The sequence below is a fragment of the Eschrichtius robustus genome, chromosome 16 (assembly GCF_028021215.1).
Source record: "Eschrichtius robustus isolate mEscRob2 chromosome 16, mEscRob2.pri, whole genome shotgun sequence".
In the NCBI taxonomy this organism is placed as follows: domain Eukaryota; kingdom Metazoa; phylum Chordata; class Mammalia; order Artiodactyla; family Eschrichtiidae; genus Eschrichtius; species Eschrichtius robustus.
In genome coordinates, this window is record NC_090839.1 from 51,219,214 (window position 1) to 51,237,392 (window position 18,179).

An 18,179-nucleotide genomic window follows, 5' to 3' on the forward strand; every position below is an offset into this window, starting at 1 on the left:
GTTGCCAATTTATTTCTAGAAGTTCATGATGAGGTGGTGGGCATGTTACCAAACCAAACTCAGGTCCACTCACCTGTGCACAGCAAAGCCAACTTGTTTGAAGTCCTTCAAACAAGAGGCCATGGACACAGAAGGGGGGTGGTGTTTCTGTCCCAGGGAAGGCCCTGCAGGGTCCTGCTTGGTTTCAAAACTCTAAACCCAGAGGAAATGGGTGATTTCCTAGTAAAAATACACATTGACAAAATGGACAGTAAACTAAGGAAAATATAAAAGCTCCCATTGGAAAATATTGGTTTACAGTTAACAACTGAATGTTAATTGACCTTTAACACATTCTGATTTTAATATCAAAGCTTGATGTACTTACATATTTCATCGAATATAGGATGTCAACATTTAACAAAACAGACATTATTTTATGTACCATTAAAACTTTGATGCCAATTAAATTTTGACTTGCTCAGAAAAAAATTTCTTGATGAGATTACTTCCATTAAAGCCAGAAAAGTAAATTTAAACTAAAAAAAATATTTATTTACTTATTTGGCTGTGCCGGGTCTTAGTTTCAGCACACAGGATCTTTAGTTGCGGCATGCAGGATCTTTAGTTGCGGCATGCAGGATCTTTAGTTGTGGCATGCAGGCTCTTAGTTGCAGCATGTGGGATCATTTAGTTGCAGCAGGCAGGCTCTTTTTTTTTTAAAGATTTATTTATTTATTTGGTTGCGCTGGGTATTAGTTGGGGCAGGCAGGCTCCTTAGTTGTGGCTCCAGGGCTCCTTAGTTGTGGCATGTGAACTCTTAGTTGTGGCATGCACGTGGGATCTAGTTCCCTGACCAGGGATTGAACCTGGGCCCTCTGCATTGGGAATGTGGAGTCTTAACTGCTGGACCACCAGGGATGTCCCCAGAAAAGTACATTTTTAATAAATTCTGGTTTGGGTCTAAATATTAAATTTAAACTTAAATAATGCTGCGAGTTTTAATACACCTGCTTTTCAGTGTGTCAATTTATTTTTTCAACTGTGTTAACACTGTAACAAAAAAGGACCATTACAACACTCTTGAGGGCAAGAACACAGGGGCATCTGGCCCTCAGGTGGACGCAGGACTGCCATCCCCACGGCCCAAGAGTTTCTCCTCTTTCTCTGCAGGGACTTCTCCCCGTAAACACCCTGAATCTTTAAGAACCACAGGGTGCCATGAGTAAGAGCGCCCAAAGCCTTCATGCAGGGATGCTTTTATAAAGTAAGTCCTGCTGAAATACTCCAGGAGAAATAGAGATACACCATGTGGCAGAGTCCAGGAGACAAGCGTAGAAGACTAACATCTCTGGGAGGATGCCACACCTCCCCCCTGCGAACTCAGAGCTGCCAACACGATCCCAGCTGTGTCCTCCAGGATGCAGCGCCCAACACGCCCCACTCACAGTTTAGCAGTGGCCAGTTCATCCCCCCCGACAGTCCTGGTGAATCTCTGAAATTCAGTGTTCTGATTATTCAATGCCATAATTTAGAAATTCCAACTGAAGTAGAGCCCACCAGTCCTGTGCCTTGATCAGAAAATATACAGGTAAGGAAAAGCAAAGTAGAAGGTCAACCAAAGTCAGCTGATTTTCTATATCACAGTGCTATGGTCAGAATGTTTGTGTCCCTCCAAATTCCACACGTGGGAATCCTAACACCCATGTGATGGTGGTAGGAGGGGCAGCCTTTGGGAGGTGATTAGGTCATGAGGGTGGAATACTCAGGAATGGGATTAGTGCCCTTGTAAACGAGACCCTAGCCCCTTTCCTCCATGTGAGATACAAGGAGAAGTCTGCCACCAGAAAGCGAGCCCTCACCCTACCAGGCTGGCACCCTGATCTCAGACTTTCAGCCTCCAGAACTGGGAGACGTAAATTGCTATTGCTCATAAGGCACCCCGTCTGTGGTAGTTTGTGATAGCAGCCCAGATGGACTAAGGCAATCAGCAATGATGTAGGGGACAAACTGGAATTTGAAATGAAAAAAAAAAATTACAATAGCGCACAGCAACAAAGAGTAGCCCCCGCTCGCCGCACCTAGAGAAAGCTCGCGTGCAGCAACGAAGATCCAACACAGCCAAAAATAATAAATAAATAAAATAAATATATTTTTTTAAAAAAAAACACTACGCTAGGAGAAAAAATGAACACGAAAGGCCATGCATTATATGACTCCATTTATATGAAATATCCACAGTAGGTAAATCCATAGAGACAGAAAGTGGACTCGTAGTGGCGAGAGGTCAGAGGGGGCGTGGGGAGGAGAGTGACCGCTTAAGGGGCAGGGGATTTCCCTTTGGAGGGTAAAAATGTTTTGGAACTAGATAGAGGTGATAGTTGCAAATATTACAGACGTACTAAATGTCACTGAATTGTACACTTTAAAATGGTTACTTTCGTACTATGTAAACTTCACCTCATCAAAAGCCAAAGAAAGAGAAAGCGTCCTGCAGCCTCCCCTGAGCAGGGTGAGTTTGCTCCCCTCACCCTGCCCTGGCCGGGCCTCCGAGGTCTTCGCCGGTCCAGCCACATTTTGGACCTTTGTGCTCCAGCCACACCGTGCACTCAGCTCCTCCGCCAGCAGCTTCCTCATCGAGTCCCAGGCCACCTTCTCTGACTCCTTCCTAGACGCCTGGGGATCAGCGACCCCTCACCAGGGCTCACGGGGTCTTTCGAACGTTGCGATCTCAGCGTGCGGTTTCCAAGGGTCGTCTCGTCGGAATAAGTGGAAATCAGCGTTTTCTGAGCCCCACGACATGCAGGCACCTGGCTCAGGTACTGCCAGGCCTGTGTCCCAAGGGGCGGGCGCGGCTCACCTACAACCACCGGCCTCTGAGTGGCTCCTCACTCAGGCGCCACCAGGACCGAGTGTGTTAGTCAAACAAACACTGTCCCCAGGTGTGGGATCCCATGGGGGCCCGAGTCCACGTGAAGCCACAGGAGCCATGCAGCTGCTGTCATATACACAGCAGCTGGGGGATCCCCAGGGTTGGCTCCAGGAAGTGGAGTCACGCTGGTATTTTTACCCTTGGTTAGAGTGGATGGTGCCTGCGCCTCATTTCCGTCTACACCCCTCCGCTCTCTGGATACTAAAGATACATGCGGGGTCCTCTTCGTCCCTGCTGACCAGGATCCGGTTCCGCTGCGGCCCCCGCAAAACCTCAGGGCTCCACAGGCACACAGAGGGGAGGGGGAGGCCTGTCTGAGTCAGAGGGACCTTTGCCTTTTGGGGCCTGGGGCTGCATGTGCTCCTCTCTGCTCAGGCTGCAGGGGACCCTGGAGCCCCCTGAGAGGTGCCCCCTCTGGCTCAGCACCCAGGGGGACAGACCTCCATCTATCCCACATTCAGTACTTCAGCACCTCCAACCCCAGGACCGTCTTGGCCCAGCCCTCACTGGGCGGAGGATCCCAGCACCAGACCCAAGTCCCGCAGCCCGGCGGCGGGATAGGGTCTCCTGTTCGAGGCCCCCAGTAAGAGTGATGGGGCTGCCCCGGGAGGGACCACGGCGGCTCAGGCCAGCAGGGAGGTGGGCATGGCTGGCATGGGCACTGCCCAGAAATTCGTATGTTGAAGTCCTAACCCCCAGTACATATGAACATGACCGTATATGGAAATAGGGTCTTTGCAGATAATCCAGCCAAAATAAAGTCAGTCATTCAGGTTGGCCCTAATCCACTATGATTACGTTGGTATAAAAAGAGGGGCTTTGGACAGGAACACACAGAGGGAAAACACCTTGTGAGGACTGGAGCTGCGCTGTCCCAAGCCAGAAACTACCAGAGGTGCAGGGAACCCTGAATCAGATCCTCCCTGGTGCCCTCACGGCCCTGCCAACACCTAGATGTCAGACTTCCAGCCTCCAGAACTGTGAGACAATAAATCTCTGTTGTTCTAAGCCACCTAGTTTGTGGGACTTCGTTAAGGCAGCCCTAAGGGACGGACATAGGCGCCCTCTGCTCTGTCCTCCTCTCTCCAGACCACGGGGATGGGGGTAGAGGCAGGGCCCTTCAGAGACCAAGACCACTGCTGGGTGGTCACTCTGGCCCTGACCCTTGGGGGCTCTGGCCACAGCTCTCAGCCCCGGGGGGCCGTGGGAGGACGAGGACAAGGAGGGGCGTGGAGGCAGCCTCCCTGGAGCTGGTCACTGAGCCTCCCCCTGCTATTCCTGGAGCCCAGAAAGCCCAGGAGTAGCCAGACGCCACCCTTCCTTTGTCCTCTGGGCCCCTCTCCCAGCCATCAGCAGTTTGAAACAGCTGCTGTGTCCCTTTTAATCTCAGTAGGGGAGAGACCTCAGGAAGGCACAGAAACAGGACACTAGGCCTGGTCACGGTGTCTCACCTGTGTCCACGGGGCCCGGGCTGGCCCTTGAAGGGACGGAGGGCAGAACTGGCTGTGGGCCCTGGGGTTAAGCCAGGAAGCGGGGAGGGAAGTGGTGGACGGGAGGCCAGGATGGCAGGATGCTGAGGGCAGAGCCCCCTCCCAACAGATGCAGAGGGAGGGGAGGAGGGGAGAGCCTCCTGCCTCCATCCGGACCGGACATCTGACGGCTGCATGGGTGGCCCTCCGCAGGTCCAGTGCCAGTCAAGCGCTGGCTCCGGGGACTTTGGTCCATGTTCCCCAGGATGGACGTGCTGCAGCACCGTGGGGACGGAGCCCACCGTCTGCCGAGAGCAGGAGGGCCTCATGCGGCCCATCCACCAGAGTCCTGCCTCTGACTGTGACCAACACCTGCACAGTTACCTCCTGGCCGGGCATCCAGGCTCTGCTGGTCACAGAAAAGGCCACAGGCCAAGGCAGGGTCGGGCTCAGAGCTCTGCGCGTTTCCTGTGAAGGTGGAGGGGCAGCCCCACCTGGAGCAGCCCAGGGCACAGTAGTCGCTGCTGCTGCCCTGGGACTGCGGGGGAGCCAGCCTGGCAAGGCCTGCGGGGGCCCAGGCCTCCTGTGGCAGGTAGGCAGGCGGCGTCCCCCCCAACTCCACACATCCTGCGGGCAGCGCATCTGCTGGGAGGCCAGTGCCAGTGTTCCCCTCCTCCTCCAGGCCCGCTAATGGCCCCACATCCACCGGATCATAGGTGAGCAAAGCGATGGCCTCCTGGACACGGGTCTCCCAGGCTCCTCGTGCGGGGCCCATGCAGTCCGGGCTTGGCTGTGGACCAGCTCTGTGGGCCCCTATCCAGGTCTGGAACAGAGCACCGAGAGGAGGGAAGGCCTCAGGCAGTGTGTTCAGGACTCACCGTGGGAGCAGCCTCCCCTCCTCCAGGAAGCTCTCCAGACATCCACGCCCAGAGGCCAAGAGCACCTGTGCCCAGAACATTCTATCTTCCCCCCATGGGCCAGCCCAGCCTCAACACAGAACCCCCATTCCCTTCAGGCCCCTCCCCCGGCTCCCAGCACAGGGCCTGTGCTCACAGAGGCCTGAACCAGGGTACAGACGGTGACAGGGCTGAAGACACTGCTGCCTCACACACTGCCAGCAGCTGCAGAGCCCGGGCACCCTCACCGCAACCCCACTACACGCTCGCACGCACGCACGCACAGGAGGTGCTGTTGGGCCTGGCACCTTGGGGCCAAGGCCAGCAGACCTGGACCCCTCTGTGGGGCCACAGGAGGCCCCCTACCTCCAAAAGGAAGCTGTTCCTGCATGTAAATCAATGACGTTAGAACACACCCTCACACCATACACAAAAATAAACTCAAAATGGCTTAAAGACTTCAACATAAGACAGGACACCATAAAACTCCTAGAAAAGAGCACAGGTAAAACATTCTCTGACATAAATCATACCAATGTTTTCATACGTTGGTCTCCCAAGGCAACAGAAATAAAAACAAAATAAACAAATGGGACCTAATCAAACTTATAAGCTTTTGCACAGCAAAGGAAACCATAAACAAAACGAAAAGACAACCTATAGAATGGGAGAAAATATTTGCAAATGATGTGACTGACGAGGGCTTAATTTCCAAAATATACAAACAGCTCATACAACTCAATAACAAAAAGAAACCCAATCAAAAAATGGGCAGAAGACCTAAATAGGCATTTCTCCAAAGAAGAAATACAAATGGCCAAGAAGCACGTGAAAAGATCAACATCACTAATTATTAGAGAAATGCAAATCAAAACTACAATGAGCTACCATCTCACACTGGTCAGAATGGCCATCACTAAAAACTCTACAAATAACAAACGCTGGAGAGGGTGTGGAGAAAAGGGAACCACCCTTCACTGTTGGTGGGACTGTAAGTTGGTGCAGCCACTATGGAAAACAGTATGGATGTTTCTTAAAAAATTTAAAAATAGAGCTACCATATGACCCAGCAATCCCACTCCTGGGCATATATCCAGACAAAATTCGAATGCAAAAAGATACATGCACCCCTATGTTCATAGCAGCACAATTCACAATAGCCAAGACATGGAAACAACCTAAATGTCCATCAACAGATGAATGGATAAAGAAGATGTGGTACATACATACAATGGAATACTACTCAGCCATAAAAAAGAATGAAATAATGCCATTTGCAGCAACATGGATGCAACTAGAGATTATCATACTAAGTGAAGTAAGTCAGAAAGACAAAGACAAATACCATATGATATCACTTACACGTGGAATCTAAAATATGACACAAATGAACTTATCTACAAAACAGAAACAGACTCACATACTTAGAGAACAGGCTTGTGGTTGCCAAGGGGGTGGGGGTGGGATGAACTGGGAGTTTGGGGTTAGTAGATGCAAACTAGTGTATATAGGATGGATAAACAACAAGGTCCTACTGTATAGCACAGGGAACTATATTCAATATCCTATGATAAACCATAATGGAAAAGAATTAAAAAAAAAAAAAAAAAAAAGGAAGCTGTTTCCTAGGAGGCACCAGGATTCTCCATCGAGTGCACCACACACCACACCTTCCATCATTGTCCTGCCCCCTGGAGAGCCAGCCCGTGGCTCCAGACCACCTCCCAAGGGGTCTAGCTAACCTCTGACAGGTGTTGTGGTTCTACAGAGAACGGGCTGGGTGCCTGCAGCCCAGAAGATGAGTGCAGGGAATCAGAACATTTACCCCCCATACAGCCCTGACAAAGTGCTCGGCTTTAAGCTTCAAATTATATTTTTGGATGACAAGCTTGAAAACTAGACTCCCTGTTAAGAGAGAAAAGGGCCAGGCGGAAGGCAGCCACGCAGAGCCGGTGGGGGAGAACCTGGGCAGCACCACCTCCATCCTCTGCCCAAAGTGAGGGGCCCCAGAGGGTGGGGACCAGAGACCACCCATTGGAGCTCCTCCCCCCCCACCTCCTGCCTGTGGAGCAGGAACTACCAGGCCAGCAGGGAGGGTCCGACGGGGTCTCCAGGCTGTTCTCAGCGTCATGGCCTGTGAGAGCCCACCACGATGTGTGGGGGGGTGTAGGGTCAACTCATCGCTACCCAGGGGGCCAGGAGGGGCCAGGCACTCCACGACGGCCACCAGAGTAGCCCAGGGACCAGGGAGGGCCCCAGGGGCAGCAGAAGACACAGATGCCTTCAGGTGCAGACAGCCCCCTGAGCTGGCACCTTGAACTGACCATTTACCTCCAAGGGCTGCTGCAAACCAGAAGAGGCAGAGATAACGTCATGAGAAACTTTACATTTTTTCCCATCAGCAATGGAATCAGAGACATGAGAAGAAAAAGAACTCGGCAATAGAGAATAAAGCTGATTTGTCTTTGGCCCCTTTGAGCCACAGTGTGTACATATACTACATATATACTATATATACCAAAAAAGCTCAAAGCACTATATATATACTATATATACCACTATATATACCAAAAAAGCTCAAAGCACTGACAGAGGCCCCCAACCCTCACCCAGAGCCCACACCCTGGGCAGTCCAGACATCTGGGCAGCCCGGGCCCACCGGGTCACAAACCTGGAAGTCCCCGTTGTGCACACTGTACAGTGACTGGAAGAACGGGCCTGGGGATGGCACGTCCTGGTACAAGGCTGTCTTCATCCTGAGGTCAGGAGACAGCAGTCAGAGGCCCAGCTCCAGGAGGTCACTGCCAGGAACGCGGCTCCTTCCAAGCAGCAGGGACCAGCCCTGCCCCGTCGGTGCTGCTGTCGCCCTCTCCTCTCGTTGGGTCCAGGCCTGACACCTGGCACCTGCGGCCCCCTCACTAATGACCCCACAGGACTGATTTATACCAAGACATGGGTCCTTTTAAGGTGAGTGGTGATGGGGGTTCAGGGGTGGGGGTGACCAGCTGTGTCTTCAGCCGGAGGGGGAGACAGCACTTCCGGGAACCCCATCAGACTTCTCCCCGAGCACCGGATCTACCTGCCCAAGACCCACTGCTCCTCCCCTGAGGACGGCACCCCAGACTCCAACCCAGCAAGTCCAGATCAACCTCGCCAGCCTCCCTGGGGGCCTGTCCCGATTCCCCACCCCAGGGTGGCATCAGGGGCCACCAGTCACATCGCATCCACCCCACGTCCCCTCACTTTCCCGTCCTGAGACCCTGTCACTCCCTGCACTTTGCTCCAGCTCTGCTTCTCCCGCCAGCTCACACACAATTGCCTCCCTCTGGACCCCATCTCTGGCCACCCCGCAGGTCCTCCTCCTCACTTGTACCCCAAAACTCCATTCTCAAAACATAAACCGGATCCCATCCCACACGACCAGGCTTCAGGTGCTTCCCTGGGACCCGAGGGCAAGCCTGAGCCTTTCCTGGCCTTCTTGGCCACCCATCGGGCCCTGCCCAGCACCCCGTCCCTCCCTCACCCTGGCTGCCTCTGTCCAACCTCCTCTCATTCTCTCTGCTACCCATCCACGCCTGGCCGGTCTCCTGTGGGACCCCCTCCTGCGGGACGAGGCCCCTGCACCTCATCTCGTAAGTTGACATGTGTGATCGCTTGTTTCAGGAGGGCTTTTTTGTTCATCTGGTTGTCCGTGGCACCCATCAGGGCGGGGAACAGGGCCCCGTGGAAACCAGATGCCCAACACTGCCTGCATAGAACCACTGTGCAAATGAGCCAGCGCCAAGCACCTCCAGAGGCAGGAGACAAGGGCCTCAGGTGACTCGGCCCCAGGGACTTTGGGTCATTCCAGGGCTCTTTTGGGCCACACTGCCCGCCACCCACATGCACCTGGCCAACTGGGGACATCCCCATTGGTCCAGGGCAGAGGCCTGAAAACCCCTCCCCACCCAGGAGCATTGGGGGAGGGGTGCGGGTTTGGGCCCTCAATGCACCGCCTACCCCACACCCACAAACGCACACACACGCTCATGCACACACAAATTCTCACACCCACACGTACAATAACACATTCACATACATGCATACACTCCTACACACACTCCTTGGCTACCGACCTGGGTGATAGCTTGAACAGCAGGTAGGTCAGGCTGGTCAGCAGAAGAAAGATGGACACAGTGACCAGGGTGCTGTCGGGCTGCCCCAAAGCTGGGACCAGGCGACCTATGGCGGGAAGGGCCCAGGGCTGTGTTCCTCCAAACTCACCTGGCAAAGGCACCTGGACGGGCGCCTCGGGCCAAAATGGAAGGTTTATGTTGCGCCTCCGAGAGCGCTCTGGGTGAATCACACACCCCTGGGCCTTGCCTTTCCCATCCACAAGATCATCAGGGTCCGAGATTCTTTCCAGTACCTCTGTGCACAAGGGTCAGCCCAGCCCCCTAAGCAGACGAGGCCCTGCCCGGGCTCCAGAGACAGCAGCAACAGCCTGCTGTGCAGCTGGGGCCACACTCGCTCCAAGGAGACTGGGAGCTGCAGCTCCCTGGGAGGCCCAGCACTTGGCAGGTGTTTCCCCTTCACACATCTCAGACCTCCAGGGGAAGGCAGTCAACTGGGCCACGAGGGAGGGGGTCCCAGGAGGGGGAAGGGGTGGGACGCGAGGGGGCGGGGAGGCCCCACCCAGGCCCCTGAAGGCGGCAGCACCCACCTTGTCTCTGGGGGGAGTGGAAGCAGGCGGGCTGGCTCCAGTCACTCCACGGGCCCTCGTAGCGCTCCTCCTCCGCCACCGCATCCTCCAGTGTGGCCATCTGGACACGCAGCCGGGCCTCATAGGTGGAACCAGGGTCCAATTCAGTGGCTTCAAGTTTGAGCCAGGTCACCCCAATGATGTGATCCTTGTGCCAAGCCCGCTGTGGGGTGGAGAACAGTTCGGAGGTGCTGGGGGTGAGACTGGGCCCATCAGTCCTCGAGGACGCGTACACACAGCGTGGGCACACTTACACGTGTCCACAGACTTACATGTATCCACGTGCATGCACATTCATCCACACACACACACCCTGTGAACGCTCACACGTACACACAGGCACACTCACCACACCTGCACTCACTTACCCTTGTCTCTGGTCACTTCCCTCCCCACAATTCCAAGGTGACACCACCCTAGATGGGACGAGGAGTGACCCTGGCTGCTGCTCCCAGGAGAGAGACGCCCCCAGGGTAGGCAGACCCAGCCTTACCTCCCAGGTCTCCTCCTGCCTCTTGAAGGCCAGCTCATAGCTGAGGAGTGAGGCCAGCGGCTCCAAGGCAGGACTGATGCTCCAGGTCAGGACACAGTGCTCAGAGCTGATGTTGCTCAGCAAGTCAGAGGGAGGGTCCAGCTTCACTGAAACAGAATGAAGCCACGTAACGGTGTGGGGGCCAGCACGCCCAGGACTGGGGATCGGAAAGATTCCCAGGAAGCATGGGGCACATGGCCAAGGCCTCCTCAGAGCAGAGGCCTCACTGGAAAACTGGTCCAGAGAAGCCCCAGGTGGGACAAGACAGCAATGACTTCCTCCAGCCTCTGCAGCCAGACAAGGTGAGTTTCAAATCTAACCTGCTGCTGGAAGTTCTTCCTAGTGTCTTACTGAAGTCCTTCCTGCTGTGACTGAAGTAGATCGCAAGTGACTCAAACTGCGGCTCCTGCCCCAGCTCAAAGCCCTGCACCTTCATTCTCCTCCAAAACCCTACCCCTCCCCGGGGACCCCGCCTGCTCTTAGCCCTGGATCCGTCAGCAGGGACCAGGAACACTGACTGGGCCGTGGGGGTGATGTAGCCAGGATGCTCCTGGCCAACGCACCGACCCAGGCCTCACCATGTCTCCGGGGCAGGTACTGTGGATCCACCAGGCTGACCTGCTCCTTCCCAGAGGCGTGACGGTGGAAGGTGATGGTGAAGTTGTCAGAAGGCACGAGCACCTCCTCGGGTGGCAGCTCCACGGTGCACATGCTGGCCAGGAAGACACACCTGTGCTTGCTGCCTGGAGCGTGGTTGCTGGAAAGGGCACGTGTCGGCACTAAAGGGCCACTGCACCAGCCCGGCTCCCTACCCTCACCCCTGCCCTCTGGCCTCACCTGGTGAAGAGCAGCCAGGGGCCAGCCCCCTGGTCCAGCTCCGGGGCAGACCAGTGGCAGTCAATCCTGAGGATGTTGTTGTTGTGGCACGTGAAAGTCCCAGGCCCTGGGAACAGTGACCCTTGCAAGCCCACAGTGGCTGCTTCAGGGCAGGGCTGGGGGAGGGGGAGGGCGTGGCAGCTGACCCCTCCGACAGGGCAGGCCCCAGAGAAGGAGCCCAGGAGAAGTTACCGCGGGCAGGGCTGGGAGACCCCGAGGGGATGGGCTCTGAGCGTGCAACCTGGGTGGGGCTGAAGCCCCGGCTGATCTCAGGAAGACGGGTGCCCGCACAGCCCAAACCCAACCCTTCCCCGTGGAGCCTGACGGGGGCAACCCTGCCCCCAGCTCTGCCCCCACAGCCCCCCACACACACAGTGCCAGCCCTCACCTCCTCCATCCCCTGGGACAGAGACGCCCAAGCCGACCCAGGCGCAGATGCAGGTGCAGGTCAGGAGCCAGGTGCCCACCTCTCGCATCAGTACCTCGCTCTGCAAGGTCCAACCTGGAAGGGGCTGGGCTGAGGGGCTGTGGGCGGAGTGCCCCAGTGGGTGCTCCCGTGAGGGGCACTCCGAGTGGGCCACCACCTACACCCTCACCCTGTCCCGCGAAGGAGGCTGAGCACCGCTGTCCAAGCAGCACCGGCAAGAACCTCCAGCTCAGGCCTCCCGGGGTCACTGGACTCTGACTCAGCCACGTGTCCAGGTCTGCCCAGCGGGCGCCTCTCTGGGCCCGGCCCCCCATCCCTGGGCCCAGGTCCCCTCCCGCAGGGGAGGCACGGTTGGGGGAATGGGGTCGCGGACAACGACCACAGGGAAGCTCTGCTGGACCCCCTGGTCTCACACCTGGGCCAACTGTGTGAGGCGCATCACCCATGCGAATTCCCACCAGAGCCACATGAGGTGGGGGATGGTCCCTGATCACTGACAAGGGAGCTGACCCCAGGGTCACACAGCTAGCTGCTCCCATCCTGGTGCTCTGCCCCAGGAAAGTGGAGGAGGACGGCAGCGGGGTGTCCACGCGACAGCCAACACCTCCCACACGCTGTCTGTCACACGCCTGTCCCCAGGTGCCCTGCAGAGGAGAGCGCCCCCGGGAGCAGGGCTCTCAATGCAGGGGTGTCAGCCCCAGGATCACTGGAGACAGGGGCTGGGTGCTGGGAAGCGCCTGGGGCTGAACAGGCTGCTAACACCCTGTCACCCCATTTGCAGCTCCAGATGGTACACTGATAGCTCCTCTGCAGGAAGCAGGACCAGCCTGGTTATGCAAGCCTGATGAGTGATAAGGAAGCAGAAAAACAGCAGACATGCACAGACCGCAGCACGGAGGCACTCCAGGAGCCCGCACACACTCACCCGGTAGCAGACACCCTCCCACCCCACCCCCCGCAGCCTCTCCGTGGACCCACAGGATGGACCCCTGTCAAGGCCAACAGTCAGGAAGACCCCACCCTTCCCTAGACTGAAGCATCACCTGCTACAACCAGCCACGGCAGGAGAGGCTGCAGCAGCCACTGGATGGAGACAGGCAGCCTGGCAGCAGCTGGCTCTCAGGGCGCGTGAGGACGGGATGAGAGGGAGCACCAGGATGGGGGCGGCTCAGGCACAGCCACCGCTGCCCGGCTGAGAGCTGGCCCAGGCCACAGTGGGGATGGCCACTGCCCCAGCGGTGGAGGGACACCTGCATTTGTGAGACTTGGGCCGGCAAGGCCACAGGCTGACTCAGGAGCGTGGACTGGGGCGCTCCAAGCTCAGCTGGCCCCAGGGGCAGGAGTGGGGAGGACAGGACCCACACGGGACACTCGTGCGAAGTAGCAGGCCAGGCCCACCCTGGGGAGAGGTGGGCAGGGCACACGGCAACTCGGCCATCTAGGGGGAGGGTCCCTGCTTTTCATCTGCACGATTCTGTCCAAACATAGTGAGCCGGGCAGGGCCATCACCCTCCTATGGACGAGGAGGCTGAGGCCCAGAGACACCAGACTTGCAGGATCTGGGGCACTGGTCACCTGGCCTGGGCACTTGCCCCACCAGCTCCCACACAAGCCTGTGAGCTTCCCCCTCCCCGGGGCATCAGTCTCTCTCCTCAGGGAGCCTCAACACTGAGGCAGGGCTGCCCCCATCCTTGGCAACAGACGCTGGGCCAGGTGGGGCAGAAACCCCACCTGACTACTCCCTGGTCCTGGCAGAGGCACTGGGATGGCCCCAGGGAGGCCTAATCACAGCTCAGACAAGACCAGGTCACGGGACGGCTGTGACGGCAGGAGGATGGGACCCAGAGTCTGGGCCCTCGGGCAGAGCTGCCCACTACACCTCCCATCCTGCTGGGAGCCTGGCTGACATGTCCACCCAGCACCGTCCCTTTCCACCAGGACCTTCAGCACACAACCACTCTGGCCCCTTCTCAGGACCCCATCTCCTCCCTGGCCTCTGGGTCAAGTTCTGGCCCAAATGACCACTGGTCCCCACAGCTTGCCTGCCCTGGTTTCCCGGCCCAACATGAAGCCATGGGCTGCCGTGCACTGGACCCCTGCCTCGGGGCCCACAGACGCTGCCAGCCCAGGGCCAGGTCTCCAGAAGGACTCAGCCCCTCCGCTCCCGAGCGCTCACCTGCTGCCAGGTGAACTGCCGGGCCAGAGCAGGCCTCTGTCATGGGGCTGGTGCATCGCAGCACGCCCTCCGGACTGGCTTCATGGCAATTACTGCACCCACTTTCTGTCACCTTTCACACAGAGTCTGTATTTTTAATGGGGAGCGAGGGGTACCCTGTTACTCTCCCTGCCCACCCCAGAAGCTGGCAGACACAGAGGGGGGTGGGATGCAGGCTGCTGCTTAAATGCACACTTATCCACCACTGTCCTCTCTGCTGGGGCAGGAGGAAGAAATCCAGGTCCTGGCTCCCCAGAAGCAGCTGGAACCTGGGGGAGATGGGGACTAGCCAGGAAATGAGGCTGGAAATGGGAGCAGGCGGCTCCCGCTCTGGCCCCACATGCACAGGTGGGCGACCCCAGCACCGTGGGACCCGACGCTGTGGGGCGGAAGTGCTGGAGGACTCTGCTTCCCATGGTGGTGCTGGTGCCGACCCTGCTGGGGAAGGGCAGGGAGCAGAAGAGGTCAAGGCCAGCTGGGGAGAGCGCGGAAAAGGCGCAGAGGGCAGAAGAGGGAGGAGGTTCCACGGTGCACTTGCCGCCTGCCTTCCTAGAGGGCTGAGCTGGCGCCTCAGTGGGGTGGAGGTCCGGGAGACGTGGAAAGGCCAGGCTTGAGCCAGGGGCGGCCTCGGGTGGACAGGGGCACAGAGGGTGGGGCCCAGGGCAGAGGGAGGAGGAGGTCCGAGGATGGAAGTCGGAGGAGCAGAGAGGACCTGAGGGACCTCAGGACGAGCCCTCACTGTCCCCTCTGCCCGGCTGCCTTCTGCATGATGAACCTTCATGAAGCCCCCCGAGTCCCCCAGGCTGTCTCCCCAGCCAGAGCAGACACCCCTGAGCCGGGCCCAGCCTGCTTAGGACAGGGGCGGGGGCGGGGCGGGCAGTGGCTATGGGCACGGGCTGGAAGGACACTGACACAGGCCTGGGGCTAAATGGGGGGAAGCAATGCCCCTGCTCTTCCCGTGCTGCCCCTGCAGCCCTGGCAGCGAGGCTCAGCCGGCACTGCCCCTGCATCTGGCTCCTCCAGGGCAAGAACCTGTCTGATTTATGCTGCGTCCCCTGCACCCAGCCCCTCACTGTTGAAGAAACACATCCTGAACCTCCCCACAGGCCCGCCCTTGCCTGGGGTAGGCGGTGTTAATGCCTTGGGTCCCTTGGGGGGCTCTGAAACATTATTCGAGCAGAACCCTCTACTCCCCTCCCTCTGCTTAGCTGAGTAACCCTCCTGGAATCCCACCCTCACCCACTGCCCCGTCCACAGCTCCAAGGGGGGTCCACAGACTCCCAGCTCCTCTTCTGCCCTAAAGCTCCCCAAAGGTGTCGGGGAGAGAAGGGGCCTTACCAACCTCAGGACTGGACCTCAGCTCCACTTGTGGTCGTCACGGCTGAGACCACCTGGCCCCAGAATGCCCGCTCACTCGTCCCCACAAAGGTCAGGAACTACAAACTGCCTGACAAGCTCAGCGCCCTTCTTTCTGCCCAGAGGCACCCGTGACCCCTACAGGCCTGGAAATCGCAGCCCAGCATCCTGTCATCAGCACTGCAATCCCGCTGTCTCTGGGAGATGCCCGAGGCCAGGACACCAAAGGCGGTAAAATGAGGGTGGCCGCCCAAACGCCCTCTGCCCTTCCCGTCCAAGTGTGGTCCCCAGGCTCTTCCTGGGGCCCGCGATGGCGGGCCACCAGTCTCTCTGTCCCGCCAAGTTCACGCTGACCTGAGTGGTTGAGAAGCCCAGATTACAGACTCACCTTCCCAGACGCATCTGCTAGGTCCCATGGCAAGTCTGACTGGCCCCCAACCCTGCAGCCCTGGAGGTGACTTGTCGCCCTACCACCCCTGCGTTTGCAGCAAGTCCCTCAGCCTGATTCAGGAGATAACTGCACCGCCCGGTGACGTGAGCCTCTCACGGCAGGCTGACATAGGCCGCCCACATCTGAAACCACGAGCGCAGAGCCGAGCAGCTGTCCCAAGTGGGGGTGACAGGCGACCATCACCCCAGTCATAAATCCTACCTCTCAGTCCTCAGGAACAGAAAAGTTGCTGAACGTGGACTTTGGTGACCCGTCCATTGATTGGCGGATGAGTGTCTGCCGCGTTCCTCTCAGGAAACACCAGTGAGATGTATTAAGTTAGCGCCGGGAGGTGAGAACCCTGACCAGGCACAGAGCAGGTCTCCTTTCCTAGGCTTCCTGGGAGGCGCCGCTCAGGCGATCCGGGAGCGCTGGGGTGGGTGGCGGGGGTGTTAAACATAGAAGTACTGCAGTCTCAGTTCAGGAAGGAAATAAAAAATGGGAGTCCCCTTTGACCTCAGAGAGAAGGCCCCTGTAAGAAGTTAAGCACAAGTCCCTCCAGACCACGTCGAAGCTCCAACAAATGCACATTTAATGGCCTCGTTCCTCACTCTGAGCTTTGCGGCCTCCTCGCTGCTCTGGCTCTTTTCAAAATCTTTCTAGGGAAGTACATAAAAACCTACCTCACGCCTTTACTGGTGGTACAGGCCATGGTTTAATAATCCTGTTGATGGACATTTGGATTGTTGCCTACATACGCTATTTCAATTTAATTGTCATATATATAACTGACGTTATCATATTAGTTTCAGGTGTATATATGCTACATGCTATTTTAAATGAAGGTAGGAGCTTCCCTGGTGGTGCATTGGTTAAGAATCCGCCTGCCAATGCAGGGGACACGGGTTCGAGCTGTGGTCTGGGAGGATCCCACATGCCACAGAGCAACTAAGCCCATGCGCCACAACTACTGAGCCTGCGCTCTAGAGCCCACGAGCCACAACTACTGAGCCTGGGCGCCTAGAGCCCATGCTCCGCAACAAGAGAAGCCACTGCAATGAGAAGCCTGTGCACCGTAACGAGGAGTAGCCCCCACTCACCGCAACTAGAGAAAGCCGGCGTGCTGCAACGAAGACCCAATGCAGCCAAAAATAAATAAATAAATTTATTTTAAAAAAAAAGGTTAGGTGTGGAACTGTTGTGTCTAAGGTTGACTGTTGTAAAATACTGATAGATATTGCCAAGTGGCCCCCCAAAAATGCACCAACTTCTACTCCCACCAGATGTGTAAGAATGCCTGTAGCCCTCACCAACTGTATACATTATCAGTCTTTTAAATCTTTGTCAATCTGATAGGCAAAGACATTTCAACGTTGTCTTAATTTGCACTTCCTTGATTATCAGTGAAGATAAGCATCTTTTCATATACTTATTGGCTATGTGTTCTTTGGGGTACCAAATAAGGTCACATTTCAGTGTGTCCCTGTGCCTACGTTTAGGTGTGAGTGTGCATGTCTGTATTCTGTGCATCAAAACATCTGAGGCAAGGTCTAGAGACCCCAGAGCTGGTTTCCAGTTTCTCTGGAGTCTGAGAAACCAGGACCCATGGAGAGATGGAATCAAAGGCTCAAGCCCGTGGAACACCTTAAGAATGACCAGGGACATAATCATACTTCTTTCTAATATTTAAATTTCAATTAGCTTGGCCCCTATCTTACCTATTATAAGCATGTACTTTTATACTCACTGGCGCCATCCCTTCCCTAGTATCCTTATCAAAAGAGCTTCCTTCTCTCTGTCAGGCTAGAACTTACTACCTTGAGACCAGCAGACCACACACCACCCACACCACAACCCCACAAGGAGAGACCACCAAGGCTACAAAGGTGGGTTATCATGGACACTTAGATGCGGGAAGAAGACCAGTGCCACTTTGTCCAGGAAATGTTCTGATAGCACAACCTGACACTCCACCCCCTCCCACAACAAATGGAGATAAACAGAAAAACAACATCCATAGATGGAGGGAAAAAGACCATACAACCAGAGTCACCAAACACCTGTCGAAACCCAGCCCCTTGAAAGAAAGGAACAGCCAATAACAAACACCATTAGTCAGACATGTCCTAAGGATGTTATATGTGAAGCTACATAAATCCTCACAACCCTATGAGGTAGACCAGAGGTTAGCAAACTACAGCCCACAGGCCAAATCCACCCCACCCTTTCAAAAAAACCTGTGAGCTAAAAATAGTTTATACGGAGAATTCCCTGGCAGTCCAGTGGTTAGGAATCTGTGCGCAGTCCAGTGGTTAAGGCTTTCACT

General features: G+C 56.3%; 1 protein-coding gene across 3 annotated transcripts; it reads right to left on the minus strand.

The window, feature by feature from the left end:
- Positions 1-2,185: 2,185 nt before the first annotated feature.
- Positions 2,186-16,306, minus strand: IL9R (interleukin 9 receptor). 3 transcript variants are annotated; one of them, XM_068566146.1, is made up of 9 exons: positions 16,076-16,306; positions 11,814-11,927; positions 11,387-11,492; positions 11,128-11,261; positions 10,511-10,656; positions 9,979-10,180; positions 9,392-9,497; positions 7,948-8,032; positions 2,186-5,203 (listed from the first exon to the last, which is right to left on the minus strand). In XM_068566146.1, the coding sequence occupies exons 2-9, from the start codon at positions 11,899-11,901 to the stop codon at positions 4,706-4,708; spliced, it is 1,365 nt and encodes a 454-aa protein (XP_068422247.1). In that variant the 5' UTR covers positions 11,902-11,927; positions 16,076-16,306; the 3' UTR covers positions 2,186-4,705. The 3 variants fall into 3 exon arrangements, with proteins under 3 accessions (XP_068422247.1, XP_068422245.1, XP_068422246.1); XM_068566144.1 differs by having other exon boundaries at positions 11,128-11,306; XM_068566145.1 differs by lacking the exon at positions 16,076-16,306 and having other exon boundaries at positions 11,128-11,306; positions 11,814-12,098.
- Positions 16,307-18,179: the final 1,873 nt, after the last annotated feature.

Bases quoted from the DNA above. Each gene is read 5' to 3' on its own strand.
- IL9R (XM_068566144.1), bottom strand. From the start codon at position 11,901: ATGCGAGAGGTGGGCACCTGGCTCCTGACCTGCACCTGCATCTGCGCC. The intron at 10,181-10,510 runs GTAAGGCTGGGT...TCCACCCCACAG, and splicing joins GGCAGGAGGAGACCTGGGAG to CGGGCTTGGCACAAGGATCA. The intron at 5,204-7,947 runs GTTTGTGACCCG...GCTCTGTTCCAG, and splicing joins TGCACAACGGGGACTTCCAG to ACCTGGATAGGGGCCCACAG.